The sequence below is a fragment of the Arachis hypogaea genome, chromosome 6 (genome assembly GCF_003086295.3).
Source record: "Arachis hypogaea cultivar Tifrunner chromosome 6, arahy.Tifrunner.gnm2.J5K5, whole genome shotgun sequence".
In the NCBI taxonomy this organism is placed as follows: domain Eukaryota; kingdom Viridiplantae; phylum Streptophyta; class Magnoliopsida; order Fabales; family Fabaceae; genus Arachis; species Arachis hypogaea.
The window spans coordinates 23,247,715-23,260,844 of record NC_092041.1 but is presented as its reverse complement, the minus strand read 5'-3'; the positions used below and the strand labels follow the sequence as shown (position 1 = coordinate 23,260,844).

The 13,130-nt window shown below is 30.9% G+C and overlaps 1 protein-coding gene and 1 long non-coding RNA gene across 2 annotated transcripts; one reads left to right on the top strand and one right to left on the bottom strand.

Moving 5' to 3' along the window:
• Positions 1-5,010: 5,010 nt before the first annotated feature.
• LOC112696469 (uncharacterized) lies at positions 5,011-6,414 on the top strand. Its single transcript, XR_003150721.3, has 2 exons — positions 5,011-5,421; positions 6,144-6,414. It is a non-coding gene; the product is annotated as an uncharacterized lncRNA (long non-coding RNA).
• Positions 6,415-7,580: 1,166 nt separating this feature from the next.
• LOC112696468 (beta-1,4-xylosyltransferase IRX9) lies at positions 7,581-10,280 on the bottom strand. The gene is made up of 3 exons (XM_025749261.3): positions 9,442-10,280; positions 8,740-8,971; positions 7,581-7,959 (listed from the first exon to the last, which is right to left on the bottom strand). Exons 1-3 carry the CDS (start codon positions 10,080-10,082, stop codon positions 7,828-7,830), a joined length of 1,005 nt encoding a protein of 334 aa, XP_025605046.1. The 5' UTR covers positions 10,083-10,280; the 3' UTR covers positions 7,581-7,827.
• Positions 10,281-13,130: the final 2,850 nt, after the last annotated feature.

The following is a 13,130-nucleotide window of genomic DNA, read 5'->3' as shown; positions in this document are numbered from 1 at the left end:
TCCCCCTAATGTCAAAAATTTTGATTCATCAAAATGACAATCCGCAAATCGGGCTTTAAATACATCTCCCGTTTGTATCTCAAGATACCTCACTATAGAGGGAGAATCATATTCAACATATATCCCCAATTTTCTTTGGAATCCCATTTTGGTGCGATTAGGTGGGGCAATGGGAACATATATCGCACACCCAAATATTCTTAAATGGGAGACATTTGGCTGCTGGCCAAAAGCTAATTGCATAGGAGAGAACTGATGGTAACTCGTTGGCCTCAAACGAACAAGTGCCGTGGCATGTAAAATAGCATACCCCCAAACCGAAGTTGGGAGATTTGTTCTCATAAGCAAGGGTCTAGCAATTAATTGGAGGCGCTTAATAAGTGATTATGCTAACCCATTTTGTGTGTGAACATAAGCTACTGGATGTTCAACACTTATTCCATTAGCCATACAATAAGCGTCAAATGCTTGGGAAGTAAATTCACCAGCATTATCAAGACAAATTGCTTTTATTGGATTTTCTGAAAATTGTGCTTTTAATCGAATAATTTGAGCCAGTAATCTCACAACCGCCAGGTTGCGAGAAGATAATAAGCACACATGTGACCATCTCGAAGATGCGTCTATAAGGACCATAAAATATCTAAAAGATCCACATGGTGGATGAATAGGTCCACATATATCACCTTGAATCCTTTCTAGGAATTCAGAGGACTCAAATCCAATCTTTACTGGTGATTACCTTAAAATTAATTTTCCTTGAAAACACGCAGCACAACAAAATTCACCAGATTTAAGAATCTTCTGGTTCTTTAGTGAATGACCATGGGAGTTTTCAATAATTCTCCTCATCATGGTTGTTCCCGGATGACCCAATCTATCATGCCAAGTTATGAATTCATTTGGGCTAGTAAACTTCTGGTTTACAATGGCATGTGATTCAAATGCACTAATCTTTGTATAATATAACACAAATGAAAGTGAGGGCAATTTTTCTAATATAACCTTTTTATTTAAATCATGAGTTGTGATACATAAATACTCATGATTTCCCTCATTCATTGTTTCAATATGATATCCATTTCGACAAATATCTTTGAAACTCAACAAGTTCCTCAGAGATTTGGTAGATAATAGTGCATTATTTATTACAAATTTTGTTCCTCCAGGAAACAAAATTATAGCTCTTCCAGAGCCTTCTATCACATTGCCCGAGCCAATAATAGTATTAACATACTCTTCTTTTGATACAAGATGGGTAAAATATATATCACTTTTAAGAATAGTGTGCAAACTTGCACTATCCGCAAGGCAAATATCTTCAGAATATATCCTTGCCATTTTTCTTCAAAAAACAAATGATAATAATAATAAAATGAGTAGAAGTACATGCACAGTAAAATTATTCACATGAATACTTAACAAACACATACATATATCAAACTATTCTATCGTTAATCAAGTAGCCAAAATTTCCTTCAGAATCCTTAAAGAAATTAGATACATCATAATAAGTGGTGGAATTTTCATCATTTGAAACAAAATTTGTTTTCTTTCTTTTGTCATCCCTTTTCAAGGATGCTTGATAAAGATCAACTAGGTGCCTTGGGGTACGACAGGTACGTGACCAATGGCCCTTTCCACCACAACGGAAGCATTTATCCTTAATTGATTTACTTTGCCCATTGTTTCTTTCTTTATCTCACTTCTGGTGAGATCCTCTCTTGTGATTATAATTCATTTTCTTTCCATAATTTTTTTTGTTATTAAAATCTTGTCATTTACCTCTTCTAGGGTTATAATTTGCCGCATTTTCTTCAGGAAATGGGGCAGTGCCAGCTGGGCGCGCTTCATGATTTCTTAAGAGTCACTCATTGTTGCGTTCAGCAACAAGAAAGCAATAAATTAACTTAGAATATTTTTAAATTCCGTTTCTCGATACTGCTGCTGTAGGAGCATATTCGAGACATGGAAGGTCAAAAAAATTTTCTCTAACATATTGGGCTTGAGGAAGTATCACCATCTTTCCATGATTGTACCTTTCTTCAAGGTCTTTCCACAGATCTGCAGGATCTTTTAATGTATGATATTCATTTTTCAATCATACTTCAAGATGACGACGAAGGAAAATCATAGCTTTGACTTTATCCTTCTGGGATTATTTTCAGCCTTAATGGTATATCCAAGATCCATTGAATCAAGATGGATTTTAACATCTAGTATCCATGATAAATAATTATTTCCAGATATATTAATAGCATTGAATTCAAGATGAAAGAGTTTCAACATAATGAAAATTTGTTACTTGGAGTCTTCCTAAAATTTCGTTAGAGCTTCGTGCTGATAACGTGTTATAAAATAAATAAATAAATAAATAAGAGGTAACAAATATAAAATAAAAAAATATAAAGAGAGAGAAAGAAGTATTGCAACATAAAGAGAGAGAATTGTTTTATTAATGTGTAGTGTGTATCTCAACTCTCTTAGACCTCACTATTTATAGAGGTAAAGTATTGACTATTCCAAACTTCATTTAATTTGAGTTTGGTTTGGAAGTTTCATTTCTTCATAGAAAAAAAAACAGCCACCCATATAATAAATGAACATCCACATCTTTGAACTTATCACAATACTTTTTTCATTTTTCAAAAATATTTTAGGTCATTCACAAAAAATTCACCAGATGTAAAGTCACCGAATTTTAAAGATTAATATCTCTTATTTTTCACTATACTCATAAAAAAATTACATTACAATTCCATCTCTATATGTTTTGGAGGATATAGTTAATATTTGGATTTTTTTCATATTTTTTAATTTTTAAAAATTTATTTATCATTGATATTTTTAAGATTATTTTTATCAAAAATATAGATTTTAGATATATTTTGATAGTTTATTTTTTTCAAATGAACGACGTAATTTGGACACATAAATAAGAAATATTATAGATATGGATGTAACTTAATATTTTAGATAAATAATATATATTTTATCTAAAAATAATATATATTATTTTGTCATTTTTGAGTATGCTTTTACAGTTTTTTTTTTAAAGTTATACTTTTTAGTTAAATTAGTATCTAAAATATTAATATATGATTATATTTTAAAAATGACTTTAGATAAACATGAATAATTATACCTTTATAAAATGGAAGTTACCCTATATTTAAAGTGCTTATCACTTTAATGGTGATAACAAAAATAATGAGAGACCTATATTTTAGTTCGTCCGAATTATGTGAATCGTTATTGTTGAGTCGAGTTGTAGGGTAGGACCAAATATGAAGAATATGTATTGAATTCATATTTACTTTTAAGATTTCGTTGTTTTCCTATATATAGTATTCAATATTATATACGTCAATTAAATATTGTATCAATTCAAATTAACACTATATATATATATAGGTGAATGCTATGATGCCTATAATGTGGTGCCTATTTACTAAAAAAGATTAAAAATTATTATTTTATTTAAAAGATATAAAAATAAATAATTTTTAAAAAATCAAAACTTACTACAAAAAGTAAGTTAGGCAACATTTAGACAAAAATTCATAGATACCATAAAAATAGCCATATATATATATATATATATATACCCCGGTTGGGTCTATATATTATAGAATGACCCAATTTTATTTATTTATTTATTTATTTATTTTAAAAAATTAGATTTAAGTTTAACTAAATTCGTTTAAATTCGTTTAAATTACATTTTTTTATTATTAGATAAATTTTTTAATTTGAAAATAAAAAATAAAATAAAGAATATACTTGTTTCAGAGATGAAATTAGGATTACCTGATATAGTTTTAGTTATAGTTGTAGGATATGAATTTGTAGGATTAAGACATGACACTCAACAAACATCTTTATTTTAAGTTGTCAGATTCACTATGGTAAAGATGTAATAGTATGAGACTTTGATATTCAAGCAAGCCGATAACAATACGAGAAATACAACTATTAAAGGTAAATAATATATTTAGACATGTGTTAAAAATTTTTAAAAAAGTGTTAGGGTCAGTAAATTTTATTATGATTTGTAGTTATTAATTACTTATTATTAGTATTTTTAATAGTGTAATATTTTTATCTAATAGTATAAAATTATTTATATTTCTTTTATTGATTAAATATTGGCTAAATTTTAATAAAAGTGTTAGTACTTAGACTTTCTTAATCTGTTATTCACAGTGTTTGAAAAAAAAATTTGCTTAGACCCAAATTACAACAAATATGTTCTAAGAGGGATGTTCTTACGCGGACCACTTCTTTTGACCCAAACTGGGAAATAGAGTCTAACAATGATCACATTAAAAAATAATAAAATATAATCTTAATTTAAGTTATATATTTTGAAGTATTGCGAAATTTTATAATTACTATGTTCATTGTAATAGAGAGAGAGTCTATCAGATATTTGCTTTCTGTTGTCTAGTGCACTTTTGATAGATTAATAATATAGACATTGTAACCATATCCTTCCCTTTATATGATGAGCGTTTATTTAATGAGTGTCAGAACTAATAATATTTACTTAAGTCACAAGATACAATTTGTCAATTTGATGACAATCTCAACTCATCAAAATTATGTTTTTTTTTTATTTTCTTCTCTTTTTGGTTGCGTATTGGCACGGCATCTCACGGGCTAGCCAGGTACCAATTGATTAATCTATTGGGCCTTAATATCATTAACTACTAACTTCCCTTTGGGTCCAAGAGATGGCCCAATATTGATCCAGACATTTCCTTAACATATCACGGGCCCAGTCCCAAAAAAATATTATGGTTAAACCAATGTTCTGAAAACCGGTTCGAAGCGGCCGGTCGAACCGGTTGAACCGTGAACCGGTCACTGTTACGGTTCGGGTGATAACAAAAACCGCAGTGTTTAAAAACCGAACTTGAACCGACGAACCGGCCGGTTACCGGTCGGTCGAACCGAACCGGGACCCGGCCGGTTTTTTAATATTGCATCAAAACGGCGCCGTTTTGTGCTGCTGAGGGAACCCAACCCTAATTCCCTTTCTCCTTCGCGAGTTCACAGTCACACTTCACACTTCCTCCTCGTTCCTCCACAGCTCCACTTCTCCTCGTTCCTCCAGCCTCCACTTCCTCCTCGTTCCTCCAGCCTCCACTTTCTCCTCACTGCACTCACCACCCAGTTGTCAACTCCAGACTCCAGGAGCAGGAGGCCCTCGACGCAGTCACCGCCATCCCACTCACGCCCTCACCGCCGTCGCACTCACGCCCTCACCGCCGTCGCACTCACGCCCTCAGCCACTTCGCATGTCACCGCTGTCGCACTCTGCCTCTGAGAAAGCAGTAGAGAAGCGTTGAAGCGTTGAAGCGTTGAAGCGTTGTCCTTCAAGCTCTGAGAGAAAGCAACAGATTTCCTCATTTCCAGGTAATTTTTAATTAGGTTATGAACATGATTTTGTGATGCAATCCCATTCTGATGAAACTGTGCTCTGAAAACTGAAACTGTTATGAGTTTATTTTGTGATTTCATTGATTCTGATGAACTGAACTCTGATTTTGATTCTGAAACTGTTCTGAAATTATTTTTTTATTTCATTGATTCTGCTGAACTGAACTGATGAACTGAACTGATGAACTGAACTCTAATTTTGATTCTGAAACTGTTCTGAATTTATTTTTTGATTTTATTGATTCTGATGAACTGAACTGATGAACTGAACTCTGATTTTGATTCTGAAATTGTTCTAAATTTATTTTTTGATTTCATTGATTCTGATGAACTGTGCTATGATGAACTGAACTGATGAACTGAACTCTGATTTTGATTCTGAAACTGTTCTGAGTTTATTTTCTGATTTTATTGATTCTGATGAACTGTGCTATGATGAACTGAACTCTGAGTCTCTACTCTCTGAAACTGTTATGAAATAATTTTGGGATTTCATTGATTCTGATGAACTGAACTCTGATGAACTGAACTCTAATTTTGTAAACAAAAAATTTTATTGAACCTGAGATGTTGTACTTGTTTAGTTGTTACTTGTTTGTAACTTTGTATACTCTAATTTTGGATTTTGGATGATGTTTGTTCATTTATTGTGAAATTGAGAGTTGAGATTATTGGGTTGGATTGCTGGTAATATTTAGGTATGGAAGAAAGTATCAATCAAGACCTACCTAGGAATAATAATGCTGAAAATAATTCTGCTTCGAATGAACGTTCTCCTCCTCTTGCGAGTAACGAAAATCAATCACAAACTTGTAGTGTTAGGGGGAAAACTTGATGATGCTATGTTGGGTTTGATTGGTTGTTTGAGGACTTTTGAACTTTGAATTTGTATTTGAATGAGATTATAACATTTGGTTTATGTAGTACTTTTAATTTGAATGATATTTTAAAGTTTAGATTAGACTATAATTATATTTTCATGTGCTTATTTACATTTTAATTATTATTTTATTATAAAACGGTTTTTACGGTTCAACCACGGTCAAATCGGTTGACCTATGAACCAGTGAACCAGTGCTTAGAGTGATTCGATGACCGGTTCGGTTTTCAGAACCTTGGGTTAAACCATAACTAGACTTTGTTTGAATAACTAAATATATTGTTTTTTAATATGTTGCATTTAGATTTAATCTTGATGGTAATTAATTAATAGATAAAACCTTTAAATATATGTGCGAGGGATTTGGATCCTCTAAAATTTGAATTTTACTTTAAAGAGTAAAGTGTGATCTTTTACTATTTATTTTATAGGTAGAGACAAGAATAAATATGAGAGAAAAATCATTCAAAAGTAAAAGATTACACTTTATCTTCTAAAGTAAAAATTCAAAATTTAGAGAATCCAAATCCATGTGCGAGTATGCTGTGTATGTGAGTGTGTGCTTCTTAGGACTGGAAGCTATTGAATCTACCGGACTAAAAAAAATTGCGTGTAAACCAAGTAATTACTATTTAGTTTATTTATCTTGGTTAATTTATTTATTTACTTAAATAAATGTTAAGAATTTAAATTTTATTTTTATATATAATAATTCATTAGTTAATAACAAATTTTTAAATAAAATTTGAATTCACGTCAAATTAATCATTGATCTACTCAACTAAAGATACTGTGAGAGAGAGTTCATTATATGGTCCCTTAAAATAAAAGATCAGAAATTCAAAGTCCAACCTAGACATGTAAACCATCCCATGATCATAGTTTGTCGTCAAGTGAATGACAAGTAAAAAGAATTATTAGTCATTGACGTTTTGGAAAATAAAAAAAATCCCGATCAACCAAAAATTACTGGCAATGACAAATATAATTATTTTTTTAATAAATAAAAAATTTGTTATATATCATTTTTTGTGTAAAAATTCAAATTTTTTATGATCCTAAAAAAAGTTTTAAGTATTTATGTTTCCGTATAGTATTAAATAAACGAGCTTATTTCACAGGCACAGAAATCGAAATTATTTCTTTAATTTTACACACACAATAAATATATATATATATATATATATCGGGAAATTAACAAAATACGTAAATAAATAAATACAAGTACCAAGAATTTTGCTATAAGCTTGGGAACTTTTTGAACTAATCATATATGCATAAATGCTTTTTGCTTCTTAGAAGATGACATTCTCACTTTTATAAGCTAACAAGAATTTGGAAAATAATAAGAATCAATAAAATTATTAAACAATTAAACATGCCAAAAAAATTTTTGTAAAAGTAAAGATAAAAAAATGAATGATTCCATTACTGGACAAATTTTGTTTTGCTTTAACGTTCATTATTATATATCTTGAGCTATCTGATATAATCGACAGAAATTAGTGATTTGAAATGGTGCGAGCACGAAAATTGAAACGCCATAGCATAATTTTGGAGCAGTCCTCTGGTGGAATTCCCTTTAGTTTTGTCTCATCTTCTAGAACCACTTGCTTCACAAACTTGATTGAATTCTAAGAAAACCAAAAAGACAAGCTAATAAGTACAAGAATTAAAAGCAACAAAATTCCATTGTAGAGATTCTTTTGCAAAAGTGATGATATCTACATATATGTCTTGCTATTTTAATTTTCTTATTGAGATAATATTGTCAGTATGTTGGGCTGTGTTTTCTAATTAAGATAATATTGACAATGGGTTGCACCTGTATCTTGTAGCAAAAGGAAGAAGGATTGCCTCATAAGTAGAAAACACTACATACTAATAGTATTCTGATTAGTTGAACTACTCAATCAAATTGTAATTACCTAATATCTTACTCTTCTTTTTCACCTTGATTTTTTCTTTCTAAAGTAGTTGGAGGTTGGCCAAACGTTAACTAAACCTAAGTAACAAATTTCAAGTTGTTAAGGCATAATCATGTTTATCACAAATCATTTAGATTTAGAATATATGAAGATACCAAATTTTGTAAGTCCCAACAAAATTATTAAATAGTTAAAACAACTTTTTGTTTTATGTTTTAGGGATAGCATTTGTATATTGGCGAGAAAAATCTACTCTTTTGCATATTGATCAATATGACATCGACTCATATATTATTTATTATTAAATTAAATGTGTATCGGCTTAAATAAATTTATATTTAACTAATTAATTAATCTAATATAAATCAACATAATATCTTATGTTATTTTTTATGTGCGTATGTTCTCTCATAATGATATTCAAAAATATTATATACACACAAAAATCAATCATCAAATCAATTATCAATGTGTATATATATTTACCTGCGAGGTGTCTTGAACAGATGAGGTGCGGCCCCATCTTTCAGGATCCCAGAGAATGGAGCTGTTGAATGCAAAGCTTGAAATATGAATTGGAGGAGTGACTGTCTCGGTTTCATTGTTCATATTCCTAAGATGCCAACCAATGACTTGTCTTGAATCACACACAGGTCCTTCTATTATCACTCTCTTTCTGTTTGCAGCTAACAATGCCGTTGGCCATGTTCCAAACACCCTACAATATTAGCCATTAACACAATAATTAACAATGGAAATCTTAACTTGATTGATAGCACACCTAAGAGATGTGAAATATAATGCATAATAATTGTTGTTACTATCCCCCAACTAGTTTGGTATACCTAAAGGACCAAAGAACTTCCAGTTGCTTCTTATTTTTCTAATGCTTCTACCCACTACATGGAAATATACAATATAATAATTAATCTATACACACTAATCCAAGTTCACGAGCTTCCCATAAATATATATGATTATATTGATTAAAAAATTAAAGCGTTTTATATTATGTGAATCAAAAATATTATGTATATAAAAAATCAGTTACTAAATTAGCCAACATATTTTCAATATTTATTTTATATTTTAAGAGTAACTGATTTAATACTAATTTTTTGTGTAAACAAAATATGATGGTACATGAATAAAAGAAGATTAGCAAATAGGAGGGAAAGAATGACATACTCAATGTCTCTAAGTTGTTGGAAGAATTGGAGATCATAAACATTGGAAAGCTCAGCAAAATGAACAATACCACTTAGCCTATGGTGTTCAATGTGCTTAAGAGCAAGGTTCCTCTGGTGATTCAATTCAGCTTCCAAGTCAGTGAAGTTCTCTTTGAAAACCACATGCCTATACATGATCCCAGTCTTCCTCAACATCCCTGGAAGTTCCATGGATTCGGTTTTTGCTTCAACGACGATCCAAAGCAATGGTTGTGGAACAAGCCTAATGGTATTTGCCAACCGCCGCAAAAACACTGCTTGGTAAGGAAGCTTTGTGCTTGTTGGTGTTACAATGATGATGAGCCTTCTAGGCTTCAATTGTGAATGTGACCTCACATTCAACATTGTTGTTTTTGAGATTCTTGGCTTCATAGGAACATTAACTGAAGAAATTGGAGAAATACTCCAACTTGTATTGACATTTATCGAAGAACCTGTTCTATTTGAAGAAGTAACAACTTTGGTTGAAGAGAACATAGAAGATTTACCGGTTGGAGCTAGGCCTGTGAAGAACCCCATAACAAAACAGAGAGAAAAATGGAGCATGGCCTTCTTCCATAGCTGGGTTTTCTTCTTTGATCTCTCAACTACTGAACCCATTATTATTTCAAAACTTTTAGAGTGGAACAATGGAATGAAAGAGTTGTTGTGAATGAAGAGGAATAATTAGGCCATGTAATGGAATATAAACATTGGTGCTTGAAGGCCACAACAACATGGTATTTTTGATTAAGGAAAACGTTGGTGCTAACTATTGAGGTTATGATTGGTACCGCCAAACTGAATGCTTAGCTTTTGTTTGGAGGTATTTCATTGCTTCACTTGGTTGTCACTTGAAGTAAAAGTAATAATATTATAAAAATAATTAATTAAAAAGGGTTTTTTTTTTTTTTTTAAAGAGCATGAGTTGCTATCTGCACCAAATAGCAGTTGGGGTGGTACCCATCTAACAATAGAATATGTACCATGTGAATTAACTAATATTAGTGATTAAGCCGTATATGGTTTGGGGTTTAATTTTTAATTTAGGGTTGACCAGGCCAATCCACCAAAATGATGCTAAATTTTACAAAAAAAAAAAATCAATTTAACAATGACATTGGAATCTTATGTCAAAATAATTATGATTTTTCCTTATGAATAAGACGGAATTATAGAACTAATTATTATCAGCATGATGAATATTTTTTCTTTTGCAGTTAGTTAGGTAGTGTTTATATATTTTTAGAGACTAGAATTGAGATTGAGAGACTAGAGAATTTAGGTAACCTTTGTTTTGAAGTACTGAGATAAAGATTGAGAAACTGAGACTCAGTATCGTGTTTGTTAGTTCAGAGACTAGTACTAAAAATTTTGTCTTTGAAATACTGAAATTTTTAGAGATTGAGACTGAAACTTTAATAATATTTTATACCTAAAATACTTTCACTTCAATTAATTAATTTCAATTTTACTTTTTGTGCAAATTAAATTAGAGTTTCATTTTTGTTTTAATTTCTGTCTTCCACTTTACACCAAATAGAATACTTGAGATTTATTTCAATTCATGTCTCTTAGTCTCTGTTTCTCAATCTCAGTCTTTTCGTCTCTGTCTCTCCACCAAACGCTACCTTAGTATTGTATTTAGTGGGTAAAGACTAGAACTAAATCTCAAGACACAAAATTTTAATCTTTTTATTAATTATAAAAAGTAAAAACAGAAGAGATTGATATTTTTGGAATTTGAGACTTAGACTTTAATAATATTTTTTTTAAAAAATACTCTCATTTAATCTTTTAAATTCTAAATTTACCACTTAATATTCATATTTATTTTAAATCTTTAGACATAACTCAATTTAGTACATTTTATACTAAATATAACACAGATACTTAATTTAGTTTCAATCTCTCTATCTCTATCCCTCAATTTTTGTATCTGAGTCTTAGTCTTCCTTCCAAGTACAGTTTGACAGAATTATAATAACAAAGTAAGTGAGAACTGAGAAGCCACCATTATGTTTTTTGTCCGTGGGTTTGGATTGTTTCGAGTTTTGGAATGATGATTAGGCTCAATAGAGCCTTTTAAACAATAATCAAAATTTCAAACAAAACTAAGATCTACATTCACATGTTCCACCCTTTGTTTTGCTACATCCAGAATCAGGTTTCTTTTCATGACACAAAAAAAAATAGTTATTTATTATTAATAAACTCTAAACCATGAAGGGTTTTAGAGACAAGAACATCCATTTGTGGTTAGTGGGTATAGAAATAGCGGTTGAATAGAATTTTCAGTGATGATCATTGAAACTTTTTTAATGTGAGACAGATGATACTAAAATTACGCTTTGAATAGAGTTTGATGTTATTTTATTATGATTGCAATTACACTGAAAGAAAGAATTTAGATCCATTGTTGTTAAAACTGACTTAGTTTAGGTATGTCAAATAGTTAGTAATTACTTTTTCAAGAATACACAGGTAAATGAAATTGTTTCCTGAAAGTTTGGTTTTATTATTGCATTGTCCATGGGTGATTTCTTTGTCATATGTGCCTTCAATAACAAATATGGTGACCGACAAGTTAGAAAAACAAGTGCTTTATCATGGTATATTTTTGGTGATCAAGAGCAGCTCCAATGGTCACAAAACTAGAGTTTTCTTTTACTATTTATCAAAGAAATCAGCGTTCCAATCATTGGAGAAAAAAAAATATAAATACTTTTTCTTGAATCGAAGAAAGGCAGTCTCTTCTCAGAGAAACTTTGAACATCCAATGAGACTTTGCCATGTAATAAGTTAACAACAAAAAAATATTAACAAAATTATATATTAGATACATGATTTGAGCACTTTTTAATTTTGACATAGAAGAGAGAATGGTGTAAGACGGCGTTATGGAGTGCATAGATGTTTTACGCAAATATGACGTCAGAATTAAAGAACTCGGACTGTCTGATTTAAGGCTAGGTAATCGGACGGTTCGATTTAAGGAGTACAAATTGAATCGTCCGATTTGCATTCTCCCAGCCACGTGTCGCGCATGCTTCGTCCCTCATAACAGTGCTCCTTATACTAACATGCCCCCTTTCCTAAACCCACTCTCTTCCTCTGAAGTCGCTTTCTTTCTTAGCAGATAAAAAAAGTTACAATACCAAAGAAACAAAAATGTAAAAATGTTGACCGTCCTAAACTTCATATTATCAATTATCTCTAATTTTGTAATGCTCCAAGTCTACAATATAAAGGATTCGATTTGTGTACCCCAATTTTTTTAATTTTTTAAATACAAATCGAACTCTTCAATTTGTGTACTAAAAAATCAGACGGTCTAATTTTTATACCTCTTATAAATTGAACAGTTCGATTTTAACTTTTGACACCACAGATACATAAAATACCTATAAATTTCTTACTGCATTCTACACCATTCTCCCTTCCATTAAAAAGTGACAAAACGCAGGTTAGGTTGTGTTTTGCTCTTCCAAAAAAAAAGTGGTCAAAACTGCAGATTTTTACTGGACACGTTTCAACCGACTAGTGGCTTTTATTTCTGTTCACCTGACAAACCCAGGTTGCGTTTTGCAGGTGCGAGTTTCTTTTTTTTTTTAATTTCTTCTTCTACTGACAAAAGCAGGTTGCGTTTTGTGGGTCTCAAGTACGGAG

What these genes read in the sequence shown, in the direction of transcription:
- LOC112696468 (XM_025749261.3), bottom strand. Translation starts at nt 10,082, where the DNA reads ATGGGTTCAGTAGTTGAGAGATCAAAGAAGAAAACCCAGCTATGGAAG. An exon ending in CAACAACTTAGAGACATTGA is followed by an intron (nt 8,972 to 9,441) that starts GTATGTCATTCT and finishes CTAATATTGTAG; the next exon opens with GGTGTTTGGAACATGGCCAA. An exon ending in CTGTTCAAGACACCTCGCAG is followed by an intron (nt 7,960 to 8,739) that starts GTAAATATATAT and finishes TGGTTTTCTTAG; the next exon opens with AATTCAATCAAGTTTGTGAA.